This window comes from Prinia subflava, chromosome 4 (genome assembly GCF_021018805.1).
Source record: "Prinia subflava isolate CZ2003 ecotype Zambia chromosome 4, Cam_Psub_1.2, whole genome shotgun sequence".
NCBI lineage: Eukaryota > Metazoa > Chordata > Aves > Passeriformes > Cisticolidae > Prinia > Prinia subflava.
This window is the reverse complement of record NC_086250.1, coordinates 28,435,259-28,462,773: the sequence shown is the minus strand read 5'-3', so window position 1 is coordinate 28,462,773 and position 27,515 is coordinate 28,435,259. Positions and strand designations below refer to the sequence as shown.

The 27,515-nt window shown below is 41.5% G+C and overlaps 1 protein-coding gene across 4 annotated transcripts; it reads right to left on the bottom strand.

The window, feature by feature from the left end:
* Positions 1 to 1,920: 1,920 nt before the first annotated feature.
* Positions 1,921 to 20,583, bottom strand: USP44 (ubiquitin specific peptidase 44). Of its 4 annotated transcripts, XM_063396296.1 has the most exons (7): positions 20,144 to 20,250; positions 19,497 to 19,581; positions 13,365 to 14,873; positions 5,296 to 5,494; positions 4,721 to 4,829; positions 3,736 to 3,941; positions 1,921 to 3,321 (listed from the first exon to the last, which is right to left on the bottom strand). In XM_063396296.1, exons 3-7 carry the CDS (start codon positions 14,790 to 14,792, stop codon positions 3,122 to 3,124), a joined length of 2,142 nt encoding a protein of 713 aa, XP_063252366.1. In that variant the 5' UTR covers positions 14,793 to 14,873; positions 19,497 to 19,581; positions 20,144 to 20,250; the 3' UTR covers positions 1,921 to 3,121. The 4 variants fall into 4 exon arrangements, with proteins under 4 accessions (XP_063252366.1, XP_063252368.1, XP_063252365.1 ...); XM_063396298.1 differs by lacking the exons at positions 19,497 to 19,581; positions 20,144 to 20,250 and adding an exon at positions 20,393 to 20,583; XM_063396295.1 differs by lacking the exon at positions 19,497 to 19,581 and having other exon boundaries at positions 20,144 to 20,242.
* Between the last annotated feature and the right edge of the window lie 6,932 nt (positions 20,584 to 27,515).

Here is a 27,515-nt window from a genome sequence, read left to right as displayed (position 1 = left end):
TTCTGTGGAACATCAGTCAGCTGTCCAGAATGGGAGGTGGGCAGTGTATTTTGCTCACACCAAACACTTTCACAAAGGTGTGTTTAGAGATAAAAGACCATATTGCTTGAGAAAAGCATGGCATGCTTTAAAGCAGGTTATAATTTTTTAAGACTTGTGCATAGTTATTTTTATCTACAAGGATTCAAGAGGCCTTTCTGTTTCTATAATTTTAAATGTTTCAGTATTTTTAAAGTAAAAGAAAAAACAGACAACTCTGCTGTGACTCATCATTTTTGACTTGAGTTTTTGCCATGACAGGCACCCAACTCATATAACTCAAAGTCATATTTATTTTAGCTTTGCTTTGCATTTCTACTGATGCTTACATCTTCCTTGTTTTAAAAAGGTATAGGGCTCTAGGAAAAAAAGCAAAAGCTGTGCAGGCTAGTCAGCAGTTCAGATGAAGAGTATATTTTTTACCTAGTTGTTTTAGAAGTGTCTGTGTCCCCAGTTTTTTAAACTACAATTTTTTTTTCTTTTGGTAAGGCTAAATAAATCTCTGAATCCCTTAAATGGGAGAGGGCTGCATGGAAGCCGCCTCTAATACTAGAGAAAAGTGAAGGCATGTGCTGTCAGGATGCACAAGTCAATTACCACTGGGACTGGAAACTGTTGCCATGTTTCAATTTAAGGTGAGCCTCCTTTGGCCCGTGTGCTGCACCCCTGTGATCTCAGCGAGTTTGCAAATGGCACAAAGCAAGACGAGTGGCTGGTAGGCCAGCTGGGGGCACTGCCACACAAGGGCAGCAGGACAGGCCCAGGAAGGAGACAAGAGGAACCTCATGCAGCGTTCCGAAGGGAATCACCACCTCTGCTCCTGGGTGGGCAGCAGCTGCCCAGGAAAGAACCTGGGGAAGAAGCTGTGCTTGAGCCACTAACAGCCCTTATGGCAAAGGAGGCCAACAGCCTTAATCTGGTTAAAGAGTGCAGAGCTACCTGAACTAGTCAAGTATTAACAACTAAATCAGAAGCTGTGGAGAAGAACACCTGAATTAACTCATCCTTGTAGTGGGCTTCACTAATCATCTCTACCCTCCCACTGCCTTGATAGGGAGAACTAGAACTCTTTCTCCTCCTCTTGTTCTACCCAAGAGCAGTAGTAGGAAGAAAGGTGAATTTGCTTTTGCAGAGTTAATGATGTCCTTCAGAGAAAGCCTTGTGACTTAGCAATCTTTGCTGCAATGCAGGGGAATAGCTGGAAGTGCAGCCTGGGCAATCTTTCTAGTAAAGATGGCATGTAAGATTCCGTCTAAGGGACTTGAGTATGTGCTTAAGAGTGATGATCCAGACTAATGAGCTCTCACACTCAAGTTGCTCTGTACACACCCAAAGACAGCCTTGCATTAATGCTTGAGTCTCTGAAGACCCCTATGGATCTAAGAGATGTGCTTGGAGGAAGGAAAAGTATGAGGCAAATTTTCTGAACTACCTGTAAGTAGACAAAAATGTTTAAATTGCATTCATTTCCTCACCAGCAAGGACAGCAGAGAAAGTATTTGAAAGACTGAACAGCCATAAAAGTACATTTGTCAGATCACTCACTTCAGCATTTGGCTAAAAAATGACAAAAACAAAACCACAAAGAACCAAACCAACCAAAAAATTTCCCAAGCCCACACATGAACGTTTTTGCACACCTAATTGGGATGAGCACAAGACCAAGAAGTTTAAGACCTGAGGCTATGTCCTTGCTATAATATGGCATCTTTCAGAAATAGAAAAGATAGCAAAAGTCATTAATAAAACCAGCTATTAAATCACTGGCAGATACCCAAAGCAGTTGTATAGTTAATGCCTTAAGCCTGTTAGACAAAATCTAAAAATATTTTTTAAAAATGTAATGAAAACGTAGGAATTGATTCCAGTACACACACACACTTTTCTGTCCATATCAAGGCATTTTATTGAGGTATAAACTTTGCAGAAGATGAGGTAACAACTTGCATAGGATTTGCGCAAAATAACGAACTTCACAATTAAAATTTAATTGGCATTAATTACTGTATGTGGAGGATTGATAATTCCTGCTTGTTAAATTCTCCTCACTGCACAGTTCTGTTAATACTAGTGGTAGGACCATGTAGCATAAGATACAGCAGTTGTGGGTAATGAAAGCAGACTGAGAATGCTTTCATGCAAACATTGCAGCTGCTTTCCATCAGCTGTTTGTTCAGGGATGAGTGAGACAAACAATGCTTGCTACAGCTCAAAGTAAGCTGGTCCAATTCAAGAAAAGGGATGCTAATGTTCTTGTAGCAATGATAATGAGGTGAGTGAGTGTGGTTTTATTGTTGGGGGGTTACTGAGTTTTTTAGTTGTTTAAGAAAACTTGGAAAATTTTTGGAATAAAAAGCTCCTGGTTTTAAATTACTTTGAATTTGGCACTTGAGTTTTAAGTTGTCAGGTTTGTTAAGGCTAAAACATGCAAGTCTTGGTAAAGATACATTCTCGTGTTATTAAACACTCTTCTTACAATACTTACACGAAAATAACTTCATGCTCTAGTTCCTCAAGTTCAGATTTTAAGAAATTCTATCAGTGTATCTTTAGTATAGCCATTCAAGCTTGCAAAATAATTTCACAGATAGTTGCCTACAAAAAGTTCAATTACTATCTGACATGTTTTAACATTCCTTGCTGGTGAATGTCAATATTCTAAGACCTAGTAGCAATTCCTGCAAGACAGTAAGAATCACGGTATCATTAGAACTACACTATAAAATGTCCGCAAGCATATACAGAAAATTAACCAGAAAAATATCAGTTGCCCATTGAAGTAAATTTTCTAAACCAATTCAAAAATATTATCAAAATACAAAACCAGCTTAAAAAAATAGCCTGAGGTAAAAGTTAAATGCACATAGCAATCTCTTCCTTAAAAAAATAGCTGTATTGAAATTCTAGGTACTTAGAAAGTTACTTATTGTCAATAAAAACTTTTGCTAACCATTGTAAAGAGTACTTCAACTAATACAAAACTATATAAACATTGAAAAAGTACAATACTGTACTTCCTTTTAAAAATACATAGTTATGACAATTTAAACCTTTAACATACACACAGTTAACTGGCTTTGGATTAGCTGCTACTGTTGTCCACAGAACAGCCAGCTAATTCTGTGTGCTGCTGACTTTCAGCTGTGCTAGGACAGGGGACTCTACCATGTCCATTTGCCTGAGTAAGTCGTTGGCTGTAAAACAAAATGTAGGCTTGAGCCTTGCATACTTCTTCCATAGTGCACATGTTGAGTTTTGAATCATTGCAGTGTACCCAAAATCCTACAATAGGGAAATATACCAGGAAAAAAGAAATGTCATGAGAGCACTGATTTTAAGTAATTGCATCATATTTAATAATTAATTAGTGCACCATATTTAATAATTAATTAGTGTTTGGTCCCATTTAATGAGTTGTATACAAAGAGCAAACTGTTTCAGTTGATCTGGTTTATTTGCCTCAATGTTTTAGAAGCCCACCTCAGCTCCTCAGATTTACAGGCGTCTATAGCTAGAACACACTGGACAAGGCAATACAAAAACAGAACTGTTGGTCTACAGAGCTGCACTTCTCATTGCAGGCAGGTCAGCTACAATTGATTCCCTTTTGCTTTTGAGAAAAGACAGTCAATGTATCAGTTTAGAATTAGGAACACCCCTTCCTCCCTCACTGCTCATTTCCCAGCTGGTTCCTACCTCCTTCAGAATTGTAGCAGTAGGCAGTGTAGTGCCCTGAGCCAAATCCTTTCCCGTGATGCATTACCACAGCAGCCAAGTCGTAGATGAAGCAGTCAGGCAGGAGAGACTTGAGGGATTCCCTGCAGCAATAAGGCTCCATGTTTAGCATTTGATCAAAACTAACGTGTACACCGATCTTCTCACGGTGATTGCGTCCCGACCACCTGGAAAGTTAAATGAAAACTTACTTTTTTTTTTAAAGAAAGAGCACAGCATACTGAACTATGTTTGAACATAACATAAAATTGTCACTATTATTCTGTGCACAAAATAAATGCTAGATGTTTTTTTTCTAGGCCTCCTCTTTCCCTTCTTTATTTCAAGGCCTTTTAAGTATGTCTGTGGTACCTACTGTTCTCATCTTCTGAAACATCCATCTTAAGATCTGCAGTGGTGAGTAGGAAGTATTTCCCAACCTGTTATACCTGTTTGGTATTTCTCATTTATTCTCTCTCATTTTCAGTTTTCCTTGTACAAGGCACAGACGGTACTGATGTTGGGCTACAGAGATGCAGTGTCCACTTCCCTACTCTGAGGCTAAATGTATTCATGTATTTAGACATAGGAAGGTTATCTGAGACTTCCACTGAATAGTGTCCAGGTTTGTGCATTAGAGATTATGGGCATCCTACTCTACCTCAAGATATCACAAGATTAATTTTTACCAATAGAGTTCAGAGCAAGGTTAGTAGGTTTTGAGCAAAAACAAGGATAAAATAATTTTGGTACTAAAGTAACAAGTATCTGAAATCCAAAAAAGTTAATTCCCTACTTACAATGTATCTTGCTGATGTTTCAAGTGAACAAGAAGTTTCTAGTAACTATTTCTCACCATACTAGTAAAGGGAAATGAAACCCATGCTGAACAACATTGAGCTTAAGCAATGGTAGAGCAAGACTGAATCTGTCACTTTGCAACACTTTTTGTTGTGGTGCTACTTACCTAAACCGTTTAAGGTGTAATCTGAGAACCTGAGGTAGCCGACACACCATAAGCTGCTTCTGAGCTTCTGTGAGTATAACTGGTTTAGAAGAAAACTTCCTTCGTTTTGCTGAGGTCAAACACACAGTTACACAATACAAATCTTGGTAACAGCCTTGTATTTCAGTCTAAGTTTTAACCACAGAATTTGTGTGGACCTATATATCTGTGGTACATGTCTCCTTAAAAAGGATACGCTCTGAGAGCTGTTTTGCAAGGATTATTTTACTATGCAAATAAAAAATACTTGTGGTCACTTACATTAGTCACCTTAATTTAAAAACGTTATGGCTTCTTCAGCGGGGAGTACTAGAAACCTCATTAGTGTGTCACGAGACTGTATCTAAATGAAGCATCACACTTCAAAACATCTTTTGAACAATTCCTTCTTCTAGGGGGCAAGTAAGAGCTCCAAGTGACCACATCAGAACATAAAGTCTTTGTTTGCAATACACTTTTAAGACTTCTATACTTGCACTGTCAGTTCATATTTTACACAGAAAACGTATGCATGAGTACATACTGCCTTTACTCACTGTTGCACTGATCACATGCATATATCTTTCCTTCCAAAGCTTCAGTTTCTGTAAACTTGGCCAGCATTTCTGTCAGCAGACATGGATACTGAGACGACATCTCCTTGCCATTGCTGTGATACCTCTCAGGAAACTCCAGGGACAGGTCCCAGAAAGGTTCTACGGTATTTGATTTATTGTCACAGGCAAGACATGTAACCTGTAAAAAAGATATTTCACCAGCTGCTTACACTCAAAAATGTATTTTCCTAAACATGTACCATAACATAGCTCTAAAAAGAGATTCTTTCTCCTAGAGATAACCAAAGACAAGACAAAGTCATTTAACAACAGAGATGATACACCTAATTTCTTTTTTCTGAAGCAGCATGTCCGAAACTGTTATCACAAACACGTAAGTGTTCTTATGTTTTACTGAGAAACAGAAACAGTGTCAAAATGTTCTGTCTGGGATTGTCCAAAAGAAAGCAGCTGGTGAAGTCTCACGAGTCTTTTCTCCAAAAAAAAAAAATTACATGAGAAATTATAATATAGGTTAATTTAAAAATAAAAATAAATCAAAAACACACACACAAAAAAGAAAACCAAAACAAAGCAAAAAAGGAACAGCTGGGGATTTTAAAGTCATATCCTTCTTACTTTGTAAGTCTTCCAGGGAAGCCTGGATTAGGAAGCACAATTCTTCAAAGAAAAACTAACAGGTAAAAATAATTTATTTCTTCTTTCAGTAAGTGGATCCATCGTCACACTAGGGAAAGGACAAGCAGTAAGACAACATAAATAAAATGTAAAGAAGTGAGGTGACTCAACTGGAAAATGCAGATACTACAGCAAGAGACAATAATTTACTATAGCATTCAATAATTCAGAAAATAAACTAAAAGCAGTGGCTCTTCTAAGCTGGAAAGACAACACATTAGGTGTTGCATGCTTCCTGTTTAGCAAAATACCACAAGTTTGGAACAACTAACACAAAGACATAGTATAAAAGGAATGAAAATTCGTGTGACATCCAAAGATTGCTATTTCACAGGGACCCCTTTATGCTGCTGCTGTTCTACACAAATTCAGTGTAGTTCCCTTCAGTTTGGTTAGTAAGCCTACACAAGTGTGAAAGCACACACAGTTGTTTCAGATGCTCCTTTGTTTTCCTCTGAAAATTTGCTGTTAGGTAATTATTCACCCTGCTTTGTTATTTCATGGTCATGTATATAAGGACCGATCTGTCACCTCACGGTCTCTTCCTCCTAGGTGTTCTTGTGACTGCACTCAGTAGCTGCAACAGCTCCATCTCTGCATTAGCCACCTAGTGCACACGTGGATTTGTGTCCCAGCATGAACATTTAGCAGTGCATTTAGAAAAGCTGTTAACTGCTTTAAGATGAGAATGCCACTGCCTTGTTCTTAGAGAACAAAATTCAAACTCACATGGCAGAAAGGAGAACATTCTTCTGTTTTAATTGACACTGTCAGGAGCATCTTTTGTAAGTGCTAACATCTGGCAATGTTTCAAAGCCACAAGTTATTAGTAATTTGGAGCTGAAATCTAGACATGGGAGACAAAATGATATGTTCGGCCACAGTTCAACCATACTCCAGGCTTAAACCCAGAATGACTAATAAATTTCTGCTGTACAAATGGGTAATTTTGTTGGGCCAAAAGTTTATTTAATTGATGAGTTACTTCAGAATTTGCTGCGCATGAATGCATACTTAGGATTAAAGAGCTCAGGATGTAGAACACACATGACCTCAGTATATATAATTTTAACACATTCTGAGGTTTTTAATTTAGGGTATTATATTAATGATCTAGAATAATCTTATTTCCCAACTAGCCAATGAGTACTATCCCAGAGAAAAAGAAATTAATAACAGACCCAGCTTCCAATCGTGCCAGTCAAAAAACCTGAAGAACACAAACAGATGCAATAAATCTGCTTCTCGTCTCGTCATGCAACTGTGAGCAAAGTGGATTGGTGGAGACAAAACCCTGATATACTGATATACAGCTGCACTTATTTCCTCAAATGTAAGCCAGCCCTCAGTCAGCAGAGCTAAACTCTGGGATTTATGTAGTTGCCAACAGCCCGGTAACCTGACACACGCGGGCAAGCGCGCCCAGCCCATCAGCCCCTGTGCGCTCACTGCTCCTGGGCACGGTGGGACAGGACAGCCAAGCACGGCTGCAACAAGGGTGGAAGGCGTTTTCTTAGCCAGGCCTGCGCCAACCAACTGGATTCCTCAAAAAGCAGGAGGATTTTCAGCCTTCTGTGGAATCCATCTCCACTGGCCTGTCCATTGGCACTGGCTTCATGACATTCCTATCGCTGTTCTTTCTGTCTGAAATGGGACTCCTTTATCTCACACTCCATTATCATTCGCACAGTGCAACTCAGATTTTCTTTCTCCATGAGAGGGGCAGAAACTGTAAAAACTGTTCTAAAGTTGGTTGAGTGAGGTGAGATGAGATTTTATAAAACACAAAACAAAAAGAACCCCAAACATGAACTCAAAGAGCAAAAACTTTATGCATTTGTCCAGTGTAACTTTGTATAGTATAAGTATGCACAACATTAATGGGGAAGGGAGTCTACTCTAGCAATCTCATTAGTGATGTCTATCTTTATGATTATACTTTATAAATTCTGACGTTGATTTCATATTGTAATTCAGAATTCCCATTAGAATTCAGAATTGCTATTATAAGAAGCTTTAATGCTGTCATTTATAGCAAAGCAAATGAGAAGTTCACATTAGAGCGAAGTAAATTACAGATTTTAACTAGTCTGAAATCTCTGCCTTATGTTCTGCCCTGACCACCCTCTCATGCCTTGAAACACAGGTACTAAATACAATTGTTTGCTTAAAGCTTAGTATTCAATCACGGGCCAAAGGCCAGCCAGACTGAAAAGAGCTGGATCAAATTGCTTGATTCAAGTTAAGCACGGAGACTACTCAGACAAGCATCACTGTGGCCACAATAAAGTGATGGACAGCCACTGCCCTGGATGGCATTCAGTGCAAATGCAGCCAAAGAAAATAGTTAACATATTGCTGTAGAAAAAGCCAACTCCATCATCAACTGTTTTGCCTATGTTCCCTGCACTTGCATGGAAGAAAGAAAACTCTTAACCACCTCTGCCCCAACTCTTTTTTTCCTTTGTTGTGTTCAAGAAGAGTAAAATAGCCAATCCCATTTTCGTGCTTTCACTAGACGAGGCATATATATAATGATTAATAACTCAATTTTTGCACAGGAAAGTAACTGAATTTGAAGGGGTTTCTGAACTACAGCTACAATGCAGAATTCATATGACAATCAACATAAAAAAAACCCAACTGAACTTTGTAGTGATAAGCATACAGCATAATCAAAATGATCTTTATCTATTTAGCAGAATAACATAAAGCATAACCACAGCTAACTGTGGTCTGTGATTCAATAGCCTCTTACAGATTAATTCAAAATGTTACTTTCATCTAGTTGGAAAACAACTTGACAATCATTTTGTAGGTCAGACTAAACATAAAAGTACAAAGAACACCAAAACATAGAAATCAAGTATACATGACATTAATTGCTTTAAGTGCAAATCCTCCCATTACGTGCCTGAAGTTCTTATCTTTTTAAAAGCCTATTCAGTGCCAGACTTAATACCCAGCAGTATACATATCACACTCAGCATTCTCCCCCAAACTCTAACTCACAGCATACTATCCAAAACGGAAGGCTTTCAAACAACTCAAAAATCACATTTCCCCTTTTCTCAATCTGTCCTAAAATATGCTTTAAGAATAGTTTACTTACTACCCTGGTTAGAACCTACTTCACTCTTTGAGATTTGGCACGTTTGTTTCTCTGATCACTGCATGCTGTTATTCTGCAGTGCTGAGCAGGAGCAGGGGGAAGCATTTTGCTCAGATACCATCTTAAAAATGATCAGGAAGTAATCAAAATGCTTAGGACGTTTTAAGCACACCTAGATGTATCAAAAGGTAGATCCTACCACACATTGCTATAAAAAATGTTGGAGCCAATTTTTCTGAACTCTGAAAAGTCTGCAGATGACACAAAGCAGGAGGTGTGCCTGGTAGGCTGGCTGGGGACACTGTCACCCAGTGGGAATGGGACAGGGCTGGGAAATGGGACAAGAGGAACCTTATGCAGCTCTGCAAAGGGAACCACCACATCCTGCTCCTGGTCAGGAATCACCCAGGCACCAGTACTGCAGGGAAGAGGATGACCTGGGGGACAAGCTGCCCATGAGCCAGTAACGTGCCCTTACAGCAAAGCCAACAGCCTCTGGAGCTGCATTTGGCAGAGCATCACCAGCAGGTCCAGGCAGGTGATCCCGGCCCTCTCCCCAGCTCCCACACAGCTGAAGTGCTGGGCCCAGGGCTCAGAAAAAAGGGAGACACGGATATACTGGACTGAGTCCACCAAAGCGCCAGGAGGGTGATGAAAGGCCTTGGACATATCTGACCTATGAGGAAAGCCTGAGAGAGCTAGGACTGTTCAGCCCAGAGAAGGAAGCTCAAAGTGGATTTTATCCTTGTACAAGAATTTCTGCTCATATGATTTCTGAGTACATGTGGCACACCATAAAATCTGCTCTTTCAGTTTCTGGAGTTTTAGAAAGATACCTGTCCCCTTCCTTGCTTAATATGGACAAAGTTGAAATAAAGATACTTTAAAAATTTTTGCACACGGTGCTATTAGGTTGATACCATTTAAAACCACACAAGCCAAAAACTTTTGAGACAACAGCGAACATACTCGAGCTCTTGAAGTGTACTTTAAAGATCTGTGAGGCAGCGTGGGTCAGTTCACCACTGCCACATGAGTTCACAGCACAGTAATTTCTCCTTTCCCACTGAAGGACTGAGGACAGGAGACAGTAAGTACCCTCCACAAGAGTACAAGCACTGGGGGATTGAAAACAACTAGGATTTTAATGACACATTGGGATCTCCTCCGAGTCCCAATGGGTTTGAGAGGTATGAGAGGTATGAGCCACTTTGTCCAGACAATCGATGCAGGAAGACTAGCATGTGAAAAGACAGAACAAAGGGGAAGGGTTTTGCACCTACAGTGCAGATCTTTACTTCTCTTAGGTGTACCAGGTATTGCAGTTTCACAGTACTTCTAAGTAAAAAGCTGAAATCCTAAAACAGGTATTAGAATAAATATAAATTTATAAAAACAGAGGCAATTTGCTCATGCTATTCTTGGAGTTACCCATTACCTAGTCTAGTACTCCATAAAATAGTAAAACATTTCAAACAGTAGATAAAGAAAACTTACTTTAAATCTGAGAACATAGCAAAATAAAACCAACGACCTCATATAAAACGACCAATAATTTTGACATTACCCAAAACTTTTTCTAGTTACTAAAAAGTAATCTGCATAAGATTCTCAAACACTGAATTCTCTGCTTTCTTACATCCCAAATTCAGTTAAGGCAGCACTTCAATAGTAACAGACTGATGGCAAACTCAGGATTATGACTTCCCTTTACGTTAAATTAGAACTAGAAGGGGGGAACAGTTTAGCTGCACATGTGAAAGTAATGTGATACCAAAGTAAACACACAGCTTATCAGCACAGTAAGGGATCCTCTGTGTGCTTTATCAAGAGTGGTTCATAGTATTCCTGAGGTCTGAAGGTCAGAGAGATTGACTTCATGGCACTTGAGTATCTCACAGAATCATCCTGAACTTATATTTTCTGCACATAGAGGCAGTAAATATGGTAACATTTTAGGGGTTCTAAAATGGAAGGCAGCTGCGCACAGAAACACACTTCCCAATTCCCCTTCTTCAATGAAGTAAGATGTAACCTAACACACTAGACTAAAATCCTGTCTTATTTTTAATAAGAGCAGCTGGGAACAGCTCCAACTATCTTCCAGAGAGAAACTGTAATACTGTCACAGTATTACATATTACTTTATTTTTATTACTATATTTATCACAGTATTACTTCATCTTGTAGGTAAATAAAGTTAAGCCTGTAAGGACTAAATATACACTGCTTGCTTTTAAGAGCTAACACTGTTCAAGATGTGATGACATAGCAAGAAGTTTGGGGGTTTTTTTCAGCCCTGCATGGGTGTTTTCTTGCCTTTTTTGTTAACTTCATTAAAGCAGTTCTGACAAACGCCTAGTGAAATAATGATGTAGGAACCTTACTGAAGAAAGGAAAATAATTGCCTAATAGAGTTTTTCAAGTTCATCTTTCCATGTGCAAACACCAGGGACATTAAGATGACCTGAATATATTTTACAGCGAAGAAATCTTTAGGGCTTACCTTTTCCTTATAATATTTATCATGTTCAAAACCACAAGTGAGGACTGAACTAAGAAAAAAGGAGTGGCAGAAGACAAAGGGAACACTGGGAGGGGTAAAGTGTTGAACAGTCTGTGGGAACTGCCTAATGAGCCAGGGAGAAATTACTAGATAACAGCCTCAATACGCTTTTCCTTGTTCCTCTCACTTCAGGCATTCTTGAGTTCATCAAGGCTGTATTCTGCACACAGACATGGAGCAGCTGCAGTAAGAGCTGTATGTGGTCACAGAAATCACAGGATACCTCTTCACATAAAACTAAAAATATGTGAAAGTAGTTATTACTGAAATGATGCTGTGTCTTTAGACCCTTGAAAATTCTTATCAAAGCAATGAATCCTCTAAGGAGGTTCGCAAGGCAAACAAACCTTGTCAGTATTCCTAAAAAATTACTTTATTTTGCTGACAAAATTGCTCTTTTAGAGAGGAATGGAATTTTCAAACAAAAAACTCTTTAATGACATAATATACTAAACACTTCCAGTTGTGCAACACTAATACAAGATATGTACTACCCAAAGAAAGGAAGTATGCCACAGAAGTGCTCATACACTGGGCCAGACAGAAGTAGCTGGTGATCCAGTTTTATTGATAGATCTAACAGTTTCCAGTAGTTTCACAAAACCTAAAATGACTGAGGACTGACATCTGCTGCAAATAACCTTGTTACCTTGTTTACATGTATCGTAGCAGTAAACAATCCTACTTCAGTCAAAAAACACTTAGATTTACAGTTTCACGTATTAAAACATTAAACCATCAATCAACTAGTCGGAACACCAGAAACAGACATTTTTGTGTTAAGCCTTTTCTTTACACACAATATTAATCAAATGCTTCCACACTCCCTCTGTAACATATTCATGTACACTACAGATCCATTCCAGCAGCCAGGAATTTCCCAACTTCTGTTCCTGCTTCAATGTGGTTAGTTTTCAGATTAATTCAACAGAAAGAAGCATTTGTTTGTTCAGTCAGTATTCAGACATTTGTACACATACACTATTGAGATATGCATAATAGCACTGAACACACTGAAATACTTAACAGGGAGCTGAGAAGTAGGGGAAAAAAAAAAGTAGTCATGCAGAAAGAAGGAAAACCACCATTGCCTCCACCCCACAAATTTGGTTCCTGTGTTGACAGAGCCTTCTGTATCTTTGTGTTGTAATAGAAAAGAAATGTTAGTATTTCTGTACATAAAATCAAGACATGCAATTACTCACTGGTAATCAATCTCAAATTCAAGCTATTTAGTTAAATAATATCCTGTTTGACATCCATTACCTAATCAGTTTCTACTTACACGAGATTAACACCTTTCTTAACACCTTTTATCTAGTAGCACTATAGTGATAAGCCAGATACTTAAATTGTAAATTCTTTATTCCTTCAAATGAGTTGGTGCTTAACAGCAAATACAAGTGTTTCTTAGTAGGCGGAAAGGTGCGTTTTAAAATAACAAATTAAAGACTTTTATGATTAACAGCTGTATTGGGTTTCAATGGCTTGGTTTTTTGGTGGGAGGGCTACAGGGTCGTTTCTTTTGAAACTTCGCAATATTTCTTCTGAAACTGTGTAATATATCCTCATCAGCCCACCTCAAGAGTTATAAATGTATAAACCTTTGAAGTATGTCCATCCCTGACAGACCAGAGTAAATCTAGAACTACAAATCATTAAACACCTTAAAAAAAGTAATCTAAAACATACCTGACTTAATAGCTGTCCATGAAAAATGTTGTTAACCACATTCAAAACCTGCTTTATAAGTTTTCTTTGAGAAGTAGGGATGAGAGCTGGGTATCTGGTCCCTGTAGTCTCCAGTTCCTGCTGTACTTTATCCAAAAGTTCACAGAGAAATTCCTGAGCATCTTGCTGGGCATACCCTCTGAAGGCTGGAATAAGTCTCCACACAGAATGAAGCATGGCAAAAGGAGACACCAGTGCCCATTTGCCAGACCACATAACCTGGAATAGAGTATGCAACTCATGACAGAGAGAAATATGCTTTGAGCTGGGCTCCCTGGGCTGAATAAGTTCCATACTTTTTGATGCTCCTCCACTTAATCCAGAGGATAAACTAGGCCGCCTCACAGAGTATGATCCCTTTACTGTCTCTTGGTTCTCATTCATGTGTAATGTTGAGGCAGCTATTGACAGGTGTTTAGATGAAGATCTTGTTTTACCATTGGTTGCTGTTGCCAGCAGTTCCTGAGTTTGGTTGAGATCAAGCTTTAAAAAGCATTCTCGAAAAATAAGTAAGTGACTTAATACCTGCAGGACAGAATTCATATAGCATGTGTTTCCCAGATTTCTCAGTCCTGTTACTCCAGGAGTCACTGTAGGCCTTCGTTTAATTGGAGAGTCACCTACTTTTTTCAGTCTCAGTTCTTCTGAGGTATATGTTTCTTTCAACTCTGCCAAAAATTCCATGTTCTGTGACATTTTCTGAGGGCAGGGTTCTGGTTTTGAGGACATTCTAATCTGATTTTGTAAACGACTGCTCTTTCTTGGAGGCATCTTTTCCATCTCTGCTTTCCACTCACGCTTTCGTTCTTGTCTTCTCTTCCTAGCTCTGTCCTTTTTTAGCTCTTCTTCTTCTTGATGTCTTTCTTTTTCCAAAATCTTTTTTCCGGTAGGTGTCAACTCAAGCCATGACCTGAATACTTTTCCAAGGACTGCACGCCGTCGGTGCCAGAGAGCTGTGAACATCCTGTCTTCATTCCGAAGCGTGGCTTGGGCACCACCGTGCGCAAGGTACGAATCATCACTTGTGCCCGTGGAACGCAAAGTCCTCCCACTTCGAGTAGTGCACTCATAGTTTTGGCTCTTGATTGCGCTTAACGTACTCCGCAAGAGCTTCAGATCACCGGTTGCGTTGTCATTGAGAACGTAATCGTCGCAGAGATAACAGAAAACGTACAGCTCATTTACTTCCAACGCCACTGGGTGGCTGCTCTCCTGAAAGTGCTTTAGTGCATGTTCCTCGATGTATCTACCACACGCCACGTGCGAGCAGCTGAGGCATGCCCACACAGACTCCGTAGTATTGCAGTCCATGCAATGCCATTTCTGAGGATTGAGAATGGAGTGATCTTGGGCCAGTCGCAGACGTCCTACGTGCTTACACTTATCCATTGTTAAAACTGAAATTGCAGAGATATGCTGGCAAAACACATCATCCAAATTATTTTCTGCCCATGGTATTTCAGTCTGCAACTAAAAAAAAGGAAGATATAGTTCATAAATGCCCAACTGTATCCCTTTTACAGGAGTCAGTGTACCAAATTCCTATTGAGATGAAGATTACTATCATCATCCAGCTGAGTCCCACCAAAGACATGAAAGAAATCAGTCATGTGGAGCCACACTCACACTCAACACACTCAACAGCAGTTCCACGTTCACACTAAATTGCCTGCATACCACTGTTTATATTCCCAGTGCTTTGTGGCTCAGGACTGAAGCATACTAGCTAATTTAGGCCTGTTTTTGGGGGGTTTTTTGTTTCTGGTTTTGGGTTTTTTTGATTTTTTTTTTATTAAGGGGCACTGATTTCATTAAAAGATGTTACAGAGTTCAGATACAAACACAATCCAAAGTGAGAAAGGCTGCTCAGAGAAGCTGTTGACGTCCCTGTCCCTAGAACTGTTAAGGGCCAATTGGGATTGGACTTTAAACAACAGGGTCTAATTGGACGTGTCTCTGCGCACAGCAGGAGACTGGACTGCAAGATCTTTATGGTCCCTTGCAACTCAAACCATTCTGTGATTCCAAAATTCTCCTATTAATTCAACCCCTAAGCACAGAGGTGCAGAAGTACTGAGTTCACTTAAATTTATTATGTTTACATAGTGCCAACAATTCAGACAAATGAGGCATTATACAACTCAAACCCTTAATTAATCCATACCTTTAATTAAATCACTGCCCCTCTGTGCTCAGTCAAGCCCATTATACCATTTCTATAATAATATATCTTAAACATATACATTTTAACATGCCATCCTAACCCCTCTGAAAGAGTAACTTGGCAAAACAGAACTTGATTTCTTAAGACAGAAGTACCAGGAATTATCTATATCACTTACCACAAAATTTATAAAAGCTTTCTAATCCAGGTCTTCAAAGACCATTTAAAAATATGGCTAGCACTGGCTTACATCCTTTATTAAGCTTGTATGGTTGCATTTATTTGTTCACAGCTGCTGCTTTTGCTTCTTTCTATAAGGTGCATTTACCCAAAACAGACAGTCTCTCATTAGCAAAAAATTAAAGAGACAGTGATTAATTCTTGTTTTTACCATTTTCTTTGACTATCTCGTTTAGATATAACATCTAGAGATAAATGATAACAGTGCTACGATGCATCAGGAAGTGACTACATTTGATCTGGGGTATTTGTGCCCACCACATCAGTGACCAGAAGGGCCAAAGAACACACGGCGCCAGTACCATTATGCACAGTGCTTGCCAGATGAAATAACTGATTCACCTGAGGAGTTCAAGGCTTTATCAAATAATCAACCTATGCCAAGTGAGATGAGTTTGCCATTACAAATACATGCTCTGGACCTGGCCTAGGCTGTCCAGTATCAAGGTCCTGGATTCTATGCTTTTCAGATAAATAAACCATACTACAAAACTACTGAGTGATTTACACAACTCTGGAGAGAACCAAAAAAATCTGTATTCGAGCCATTAGCCTTAAATATGCTAGTATTTATCACTTTCTACAGTTCTGAAGCACACAAGAATAGGTTACTCAATACAAAACAGATGTATAGTGTAAAATAAGCATTAGATAAAGGGAATCCTAATGTACAATGTCATGACACCACTAAGGAAGGAAAACAGGTAAAAGGCTGCAGACAGCTAGAAAAGATCATTTTCATCTAGTACTTCGATAAAAACTGTCATTAAAAGATTCAACCAAAAATGGCTTTGTTTGGTTAACTGGCCCATGGTTAGCGCCTTTTAAAATGTTACCATACAGGCACCAACATAAGAGCTGTAATAACTCTCTAAGCACATAATCATACCCAGCACTGCATGTGTTGTATAGAATTTATGCTGTAATGAAGACAAGCTTGAACCAGCTGTAGAGAAACTGAAAAACTGTACACAGTTTTATATGCCCATATTAATCTCTCATTCATTCCAGCTAAGAGTTGTTTCCAGTCCATACTGACTGCACCAAAGAATTTCAGGCACCACGACCTCTGGGGAGCCATTCAGCAGCTCCCAGATCAAATGCATTAGGGGAGGTCGAGATCTCTTGTGTGCTATGGTCAACAGATCACTAAAGTAATGATTTGCTTAACTTTTTCATCTTACTCACACCCATAACATTCACTCCTTCTAAAAGGCAATCTTATCTGCAGGCTGCCAGCTAGAGTCTTTCACAAATAGTTGTGCACAGTAAGTTTGTTTTTTATATTGTCTTTATAAATAAGACAATCAGCATTATCTTGTGTCTTCTAGTCTGACAACCTCTTTTCCACAACAAAGTGGAACTTTTGTAACACTGACAAAATTCAGGAGAGTAATACGTGTGTAAAATGTGCTGCAATAATCAACTATGGTATTATAGAGAATTTTAAGGGACACGACTCATCTTTGTGTTGGCTAACATACATAAGATTCTACTGCATAACGTACTAGTAACAGTTTTTTCCAGTAGACCAGAAAAGAACACTAAACCCTGCCTTCCCACAGGGCTGTCACACACAGCAATGCTGTCAGTCAGAGGAATCTGACAGGTCAACTCTTTCTGGATTTATTAAAGTCACTGTGTAAACAATGTGCCTTACTTTACCTTCCTTTTAATGCTTTATGATCAGATTATTTTTTTTCACACTTTTAAAAACATTCTCCAGACTAAAACTGCTTACATGCCTCAGTGTAAGCAGATATTGGACTGAGGACAGAAGTAGTCCTCAGTGGACAGCCACTGTGTAAATCCATACTGCACGTTGAAGCCCTTCATGCAAAAGCAGCACAGTTCTACGAAAGCGCAAGATCAGCACCTCCAAAGGAAAAACCTAAAGCCTCAGCTCCCCCACCAGCAACCAAGCCAGCATGACATTTTCCCACCTACGTCGATGTGTGGAGAAAAGAGATGGTGGAAGGGGGAGGGGGGAGGAAACATCTTAGCATGGGAGAAGTCTTGCTTTGAAAAAAAGTGAAGAAATCAAAATGCAGTTTGGTCAAAAAGACAGCAATAGCCGAAAACACTGCATAAAAGCTTAAGAGTACAAAAGTGAGACCAAGAAAACTTCAGATGAATGTCAAGCAGCACTCTGACATCATGAACGTCTGAAGTACTGAGACTGTATCAACCCACAATACTTAAAAACTGTACCTTAGAACCAAAACCTGGCAAAAGGTCTCAGGGTAAAAACAGAAGTGATGTGACAATTAATGACGGAAGAAATGGGAAAAACACTGCATACTCATTCCCAAACCTGAAAACTACAGCTGGAACAAAATAGTACAATATATAATGCTCTGATGTTAAAATTCCCTAAAGGAAGTTATTCAGCCCTAGTTTCTGCATTCTTCTCTCCTGAGGTTCAGTTCTGTGCACACACACAAAGAAACTTTGAATTAGTTGACCAGCACTTCAGAGATCAAGCCCCCCTCTGTGTTCTTACCACAGACCTGAGCTAAAGTAGTAAGCAAAATAACAGCTACTAGTATATAGAATAGTACTATTGAAAGCATTAAGTTGTCTGAAAACAGAGAGATACGCAGAAGTTTTTTCTTGCACCAAAGTTTCACAAGCTGGAAACAAAGATATATAGAAAAGGATTTCTTAATTGTACAATATTTCAACCTTACTGACACACTCATTCCTTTTGTTCTACTCAAGAATGGCTGGCAAATTCATGCTGAAAAAGTACTTGATGCCAAAACCAGCTTAAAAGTCATGAAAATTGATGGGTTTCTTCATTTCTGTTCCATGTAAAAAAAATCCAATAATTTAACAATTTAAGGGTCATTTTCACAGCTGATAAATTTATAAAATGTAACTATAAACAAAAGGATGCATTTTAGTCACTACCTATGTAATTAACTGCCTGCCACATAAATGAGAAGTCTCAAATATTAGACCAGAAATACAGTACAGAATTTTACAATTATATATACACGTGTACGTGTGTGTGTGTGTGTGTGTGTGTGTGTGTGTGCTCTTGTGCCCCATTTATATTCTGGCTTTTAAATCAGATGACCATTTACCAACTGATTTTCATCAGGCTGAAATACCTGTTGAATATCTGAAAACACAGGAATCATGGGTACTTAATTCAGTTTTCGATAACAAATACACTAACTAGAAGGCAGACGTACTGCTTTATTGCTTTTTTAAACGAGTTTTCTTTAAGAAAACAATTTAATGACACATTTATGTGCGTAACTTCCAGCTGTAGTACAGTCCTGCAGGCGTAACAATTTAGACTCGAAATCTAAGCAGCACCTCAAAAAAAATTTTTGTGAATTATTTCCGATATCCAACAGAACAGCCTTTGACAAGAAGCCCCCCGGTCTCCCTTCTTTGGAGCCGTGCAGATAGCCATTTAACTTTTTTTACTCTTTTTTTTTTTTTTTTTTTTTTTTTTTTTTTTTTTTTTTTTTTTTTTTCCACCAGCTAAAGAATGTACATCCAGTGTGCTGCCCAGAAGTGGTCATTTACCCAAGGACACCACAGACAGCGGTACAGCTTTGCATTCGATGTCTACTACTGCAAATAACCGCGCGATTCCTGCAGCGGAGACTTCACGACAAACAATACAGACTGAAGCACTTTCACACAAGCACGAAAAACAGGGCACTTCTTACTGATCTGAAGTTACACTTGACAGTTCTTTCCGTTTAGAAAAACGAGCATCTCTGACTGCTCTGACAGCTCCTGTTCTGACAGCCCCTGCAAGTACAGACACTGCGGCTAGGCTGGCCCGGGGCTCGCAGCCGCCGTGCCGCTCCCGCAGAAGGTCCGGCGCTCCCGGCGCACCGTGACATGGCGCGACTTCACCCCTGGCCACAACAGGCAGGAGCCGAGAGCAGCGGGCCCTGCTACCGCCGCCCTCCGCTCCTCCCCGCGCTCTCCCTCACCTCGACGTCCTCCCGGCCCCTCAGGGACGTGTAGGGGAGCGAGCCCCATGCAGGGGTTCACCACCACACACCGAGAGCGGGGGGAAGGCGGCAGAACCCCAGCCGCCCAGCGGGGGTGGCCGGTCCCGGGGTCCCGCTCCCTCGACCCCACGCCGTGTCGTGCCCGGCTCGACCCCGCGACAACGAGCGCTCCCTCCTCAGGTGCCCCTCCGCAGGCACGGCGCCGCCGCTACCGTGCCTTCCGGGGTAAAAGGCGCCGGTGTCTCCCGCCCCACGCTGCCCTCCACCGGGCACCTGCTCCCCGCAGGCCGGCCCCGGGCGGGCTGGCTGCGCCCCGCGCCGCTGCCGCTCCCGCCCGCCGGTCCCGCACGCACCCGTCACCCGCCGCCATCTTGGGCGCCCCGATCCGCCGCCGCCTCGGAGCGGCCCCTCCGCGACGTCAGTGCCGCGCGGGGCCGCCCCCGCCCGCCCCACACCGCCGCCCGCGCGGGGAGCGCAGCCGGTGGCGGGGGGGCCGCGGGAGAGGCGCGCCGGGGGCGGGGGAGCGCCGCCAACATCCCCGCACTCGCCCACGACCCGCATCCCCGCGGTCGCCCTGGGCCCTGCCGCCGCCCCGCACCCACCTGTCCATCGCCATGTGCCAGCGGCCGGTCCGTCACCAGATTTGTAGTGGCAACCGAAGTCCTTCCCACGTCTCCTCCCACCTCCCCCGGGCTCCCCCGCCCGGCGGGCCGGTCCCGCGGAGCCGGGCGCGGGAAGCCTGGTGGGGCGCGCCGGGCGGCCGTCGGGAGCCAGTCCCCGAGGCGCCGAGGACCTGCCGCTGCCCCGGCCTGTGCCCGCGGGGCACCTGTTTGCCCTGAGGTGGGTCTGTACCCGGCCGGGAAGAAGCGGGATCCTGGGCTCCTCAGGAGTGAGTGGGTGTCCAGACTACCTTCCTACATTTTCACCGGTGATTTGTCATCGGCGGCGTCATGCTTGTCCGAGCACGGCGCAGCGGGAGCTCCGAGGGCTGAGCACTGCCCTGCGCCCCAGGCCTCCCCCAGTGGCTCGCAGGTGCCGCCAGGAGCCATCTCTGGCCTGGCGCCGCCTGGCCGTGACAGTCACACACCGTACCGGGGATCCCAGCCCATGAAACGCCTTCATATCGTATCTCTGTGCGTGTTGTTTGTGGAAACTTCTGCAAGGCAGCTCACGTGATGAAAAACCCCTATGTCTTATCAGGGCCCTCTTACCCATCTATTGAGTAATTTTTCAGTCTCAGATTTCATTACAGAAACTTAAATAGGCAAAAGACTTGTAAACTCACGTCCTGCAGATGTCCTGGTTTTTAAATTTGATACCTCTTTACCCTGATACTTTCAGAACTAAAGTTTCTGAAGTGCAGCCAACTGTTTTTAGCTGCTTTCCAGTTCTGCTAGCGCTGAATTAATTTACACTTGTGCATGCCTTCTTCTCTGCCCTGTGTACAGGCAGGCTGTGTTTGGGACAAGAGGAATATGGTGAAAATCCCCTCCTGACTGGGCAACATCATTTTCTGCATCCATGCTGAAGCAGGCTGGCTTGTGGTTTATGTGAACCTGCTCAGAAAGTCAGTGCATGGTGCTGCTGGCTATTGCAGAACATGATTGTGATGTGTGTGTTGCTGCTTAGTCACAATAAATAAGTAGTGGTCTGATGCAGAGTGTGAGCATTTCAGATCTCCCCCTCATGTTTTGGATCTGTTATGCATTAGGATGTTTTCATGACAGCATCAAAATCTCACACATCTGTTTCTGTGTTTCTAGTTGTGTCATCATAGAAAATGTGTTTCAGTTTAAACATTTAAATCTGTGGGCCCTGGTTGCTCCAGTGGTGCATTCTGGTTCTTTCTGTTTCTGATGAGGCTGCTGAGATGGTATTAGCAGGATGTGGCCAAGAAGCACAATTCCATTTGTCTACAGGGTCACTTTATCATGGTGCTTTCAGAAGCTCATAAAAAATGTATACAGATAAAATCACCAGGCTTCAAATGTGTTTCAAACCTCTAACTTTAAAGTGAGAAATACAGTTGCCTAATCAAAATGTTTATGGGAATTGTTCATGCTTAGTGATTCCACCGTATTAGGTGTTTTAAGATAATTTTAACGATTTTCAAATATTTTGTCAAGTTCCTATCTCCTATCTTTAACAGTAGCAATTTCTTCTCTAGTGATGGTTGGCAAACTAACCCTTCCATGCTTTTTCTTGCTGGAATCCTGTTACACTGTTCTCGCACTAGGATCTCAGTGCAGTTTGGTGTGTGTGGTGGTGGATCTGCTCTCAGCACCGGACTGACGCGCCGTCCCTGCTGCCCTCTTCAGCTGCCTTTGCAGGCTGCTTTCGCTCGGGCTCCTCGCCTCCGGAGCCCCTAGAGAGGGAGTCCGAGTTCCTGATGCCTCCGCACACTTTGGGGCTCTTGTCCGGGTCAATGAAATAGAAGTGAGGCTCAGGGTGTTACCGTCCAGGGCACTGAGAAAGAATCCCAAATCCTGTTTTTCCTAAGCTTTGATGTGGGCTGCTCACAGGAGGGCTGAGGCCAGCAATGCAAATGGGAAATGGTGGCTCTCAGCCATGCACATACTTACCCCCACTCCCAGCCAGTGGCTCACTCAGACACAGCCTCAGGCCTTGTCACCAGCTCCCTTTATATCCTAAATGGCCACTTTAAGCAGCTATTCCCAAAGTGATTATGATCCTTAAAAATTCGTTTTTATCTATGCCAATTTTAAATTTTGTAGTCTTATCATCTAGCACGCCTTTCTCCTTCATCACATAGTGCCTCTATGTCCAAACCCTGTTCCAGTGATAAGAGATTTGCCATGTCTCTGCTGTCTCTGCAAGTATCTGATTCAATGCAGAATACACTTAGTATTTTTTTATTATTATTTTCATGGTTGTGTGTGGTTTCCCTGTGTTAATGGACAACATTTCAGCTGATATTCACTAAGCACATTTCATACCCTTACTGGGTTAAGGCAGACTTCAATCCCCATTCCTGCCGTGCTGGCTAATCCATTGCAAAACATTGATTTGGAGTTGGGATTTGGCTTTGGCATAACAAGTGAATCACTGAATTGCTATGTGCTGCTCTTACCGTATCTGCCCTGCTTCATATGTGCCTTTAGTGACATCCTGCTTAAAATTTTTCACCTCCCTTTAACTTTTCTCTGAGTCATGTATTTATTCTTCTAAGTAACATCCACCTTAAAAACATTCAAGGCTGATAAGAGAATTCCTGAGCCTTAGGGACACATAAGACTCAAGTCATTTCCACCATCCAGACATTACAGCTAGAATGTTGTGATTTATTGAGACAGACAGAAATTGATTTCCCAAATGTAGTTTAATTGAAAATTCATTGGGCATTTATAAAAATGGATGACAGATACAGAATGTATTGTCAAGAAGGAGACAAAGGTAATAAATTCCTATAAGCAGTAAGTAACCTATGATGTGTGAAAGAAAGGAAGGAAAGCAAGCTTTAAACAGACAGAGAGTCATCTTTTGCTCTTGCTGATGTGAACACTTTTGCTTGTTTGCAGCTCCCCGTTAGCAGTGGGCTCAGGTGTGTCCCCGTGCTTGCAGGGCAGATGTCATCCTGGCAGACACAGTGCTCGGCTGTGAGGTCACTGCTCTGGTTTTACTCTGCCTGCACCCGCTCTACTTGCACCAGGAGCTGTCTTGAGGTTCAGCTGCTCCTGGATGAAATTTCTCCTCCTGTAGAGCCAGACAGCTTCCATGAAGTGCAAGGCAATATTGGTGATCAGGAAATTTGTTCTTTGCTTTTACAACAGTACAGTCACGTCCTGTGTAGATACTGGCAGATGGGCCTGACTACATGGAGTTAATTTTGCACATCCGAGGCACAGAAAAGAGATGACATGAGGGGAGTGATAATAAATCACAAATTTATATATGTTAATATAAGCAGCTTGATGCTTTCTAGTTCAACCCTAGATGATAAATAGAGTGGGAGCATTTTAAAACAGTGCAAAAGAAGGTGAATCTTGGAAAGCATACCTAAAAGCTCAATACACATATGCACCTGTTTGCCTGTTTGGGGAACATTTGCATACTTACCTTCATGCAGGATCTGCAGTGGGAATTTGTTGTCTTGCCATGTTTATTGACCCAAAAATTCAATTTATCTACAAACAGATTCAGGGCTCAAAGAGAAATTCTGCATGTAACCCTGAAAGCAGGATTTTCTCCAGCACCTGTAAAGCTTTTGGGCTGCAGTTCAGTTCAAGATGACGATTTGTACATGTTGGTGTCTACATATGAACTAAGTATTTTAATTCCCAGTAGGGCTAGGGGTAGGGGGTGAGGGAACTTGTGTAACATATACCTGGGGTACTTCTGTGGTGTGAGATGGTCAAACAGGGCTAACCCACCTGGGATGTAACCTGCAGGACTGTAATGCCCTTCTGGAGCAGCAGCTGGAGACAAAATGGGCTAAGCTGTGACTTCTCAAATGGTACTGGGTGCTGAACTGAGCACTGCAGCTCTACTTAGGCTGACCCTAAGCAGAGAGCTGATGGCTGGTTCAATTAATCTCTAGAATGCAGTCTCCTTTGAATCCACTCACAAAGAGTCAGTTCTGTGAACATCAATACTTGAGAGGCTGTGGATGTCCTTCCTGGTCTGTGGGTATCCTTCTGGAAATGTATTAGTTCCCATATGTCCTGTGCCATATCTGCTGCCTCTGGGCAGGTGTCTCAGAACCTTAGGGGCTCTCACTCTGCATTAGATGCCATCGTGTCGGTAACTGAGTAAAGCCTTGTATCTCCATTGCCTGTAGCAGGAATGCAGACTGTGCTTAGTTGCTTTAATATAGGCTCTATAGATGACTCTGGCCACCAAAGGTATCCTTGGAGGCTGGCATGAGGGAGAGTCTGAGAAGAACCTTCCTGAAGAGATCTTCCTGGATCTGCCTGTGGGCCTGGGCATCTCTCCCCAAGCCAGATGCCTCAGGGGTGACAGATGCCTTACTTATCCTTAGGCAGTTGAATCCTGCGCTTAGCCTGCGTGGGGATACCTGTGTTTGGGTGTCTGACAGTGTACTGGATCCCACCCCTACTCATTTGTCAAACTTCAGCTGGGTCCAAACACGGATGTATTTTGCAAATATGCATTTTTCAAAAAAGGGGTGAAAGTTTGTGATGATTCCTGAGTTTTCAAATAATCTTCAGATTTAAAAGCAAAACAAAAATTGTAAAGTGTACATATGACGTTACAAATCACTAGAAAATTTTCCAAAACTTTCGAGACTTTCCTTCTTAAGAATGAAGAAAACAGAAGATACTGATTTTGATACTGATTTGAGTGAAAATTGTCATTGTCAAGGTTAATGCCATATTTATTCCATCTTTCTTCCTCCCATTTGATTTCCCTTTACTTCTTCATATTGGCTTTGCCAGACAAATACAGTCAAACTACCTCCATGGGTAAAATGGTTAAACAGTATAGAAGTATTTGTACCCAGGGCTTTGAAGGCCTGTTAACAGTGTTAAATACATGAAAATACTGAATGACTTTGAAGGGTAGGGGATTTTTTTGGTTATTATTTCTTGTCTTTAAAGAGCTTGAAATAGAAATGAACATTTAACAAATAGTTATTAAGGTATGTGGTGTTGATTTTAATTGAAAGCTCTGAGACTCTAAGGTTCCTTTTCCTTATTAACTATTTGGCTTGTTCTCCTTGTGCTGCTGGTGAGCTTCTGAGTTCCAACTCTAACAAAAATATTGTTACTAAAAGTAATCAGACAGGTCCTGTTTCTGCCAATCTTTCATAGAAAACAGCTAAAAATGCATTGGAACCCTCAAGAGATAGAATTGAATGCAACAGAATTATATAAATCAAATCTTCCCTCTGCTCCTTGTAAAAACAAGTGTACAGGGTAAAACTTTACCAGGTTTTTAAATTTCAGACTCAGGAGTTATCCCTTATGACTCTGAATCCAAAGTATACTGGTGAAAACACCTTTGTCAGTATTTTCTTCACCTGCTTCACTGAGTCCTGCTCTAGGAGCATAGCACATGATGGATATCTGATTTGGGTATACTTAGATTTGAACTGACTTTGAGTCTAGACAGCAGAAGGAGACTTCTTAGTGATGTTGGGGTTAACAAAGTAGTGTTTTTCCAATTAGTTCTTGATTCAAGGACAATGTTACACTCCTATGAACCAGAAGGAAAGATAAGTGCTCTCCTCTGCAGAAACCTTCATATTGTGGGTTTGGCTGCCAGATAAGAGTGCTCAGAATCTCTTGCATTTTCACTTTCCCTAAAGCCTATGTTCCTCTGCCTTTGCTCTCCATGAGCCCGCAGAGTCATCGTCCTACATCCTTCCCAGAATACAAAGCACCCTCAGTGCATGACCCCTCTCCTTGGCCAAATGCTGAGTCCTTTTCTTCTACTCTAAAAGCTTGTTCTGCATGACAGTGCTTCTGTCTTTAACACGTCTTTTGTGTAGCAGGTTCTGCCCTAAGATTTGCTATGGATCTCCCATCGAGGTCAATGGATGTGGGAAGTATGTCTGCATAGCTCAACCCTGCTTTACTGTAATGGCAAAGAAAGGCAAAGTACTCACATGTGATAAATGTGGCATTCTTCACTCTGGATGCTGGCTATCACAGCTCCTGTAGCTCACTGGCTCCTCAGAGAGACTGAGGGCACAGCTTGCTTTTCCCCCCAGCCCTTCTCCTACTCCCGTCCTCCCATTGGAGCATCCGTACAGTCACACAGAGAGTGACTCTGTCACAGATGTCTTTATTCCGCCCTCCTCATCACAAGGGAACAGGTCAAAACAGATGCACTGATGGGTTTGGACTTAAATAGTTTTAGGCCAGAGAGTTTACTTCAACCAGCCTGGAAATTCAGCTTCAGCTTGTTTCAGCAGCGAATGCGTGCGTCCAAGGACTTGGGTGGGAGCCGTGTCTGCAAATAGATCTGAACCTGCAAATATTCAAACTGGCAAAAGAAACTGGACTTGATTTGGCCCCTAACACAGCCTGTAATTCCATTAAAGAAGCAGAAGAAGGACATGCTTGTCTATTTGTTTTGCTGCTACATACTTTTTTTGGTAAGTTTTGTAGCTGCAGAGTAGATGGTGTGTTGTGCCCCTTGATTTTATCCTGTGTCCGTCTCCATTGCACTGAGGTCGGACTGTACCCTTTAATACATTTTCAAAACTTTAATAAGCTTATTAAACAAGCTTCTTCTTACTAAATATCTCAGATTTCGCTCAGTATCTCAATTGAGAATCAGCTCTTTGCACTACCTCTGTAACTGGAAAAACAAAAATACCTGTAAAAAATTTGGATTTGGGGGAATTTTTGCTTCCACTGCACCGCATGGTACAATGCAACTATTTCTGCCTTCAGATGTAAATGCCTGTCCAAATGCTGCTTTTCAATTAAACTGTAGTACAATTCGTTGAAGTTTAGCCAAAGAAAGCCTGTGAATTGAAACACTTAAACGATACATTAGGATTTAGTTACAGACTTTGCATTTGCTTTCTCAACCAAATGTAAAACAATTGTTTAGTGGCCCATAGGAGAGAAGATTTTACTTGGGTTTTGTTTGAGCGTCAGTGTTAACGATCAGTGCTCAAGCGTTTTAGATTTCAATCTTAAATTAGCAATTTAAAGACAACAAAGAATGATTTTCATGCTTGTCAGTTCTGATTAATGTAACATTAACCCCTAGAGAACAGTATATTGCTCC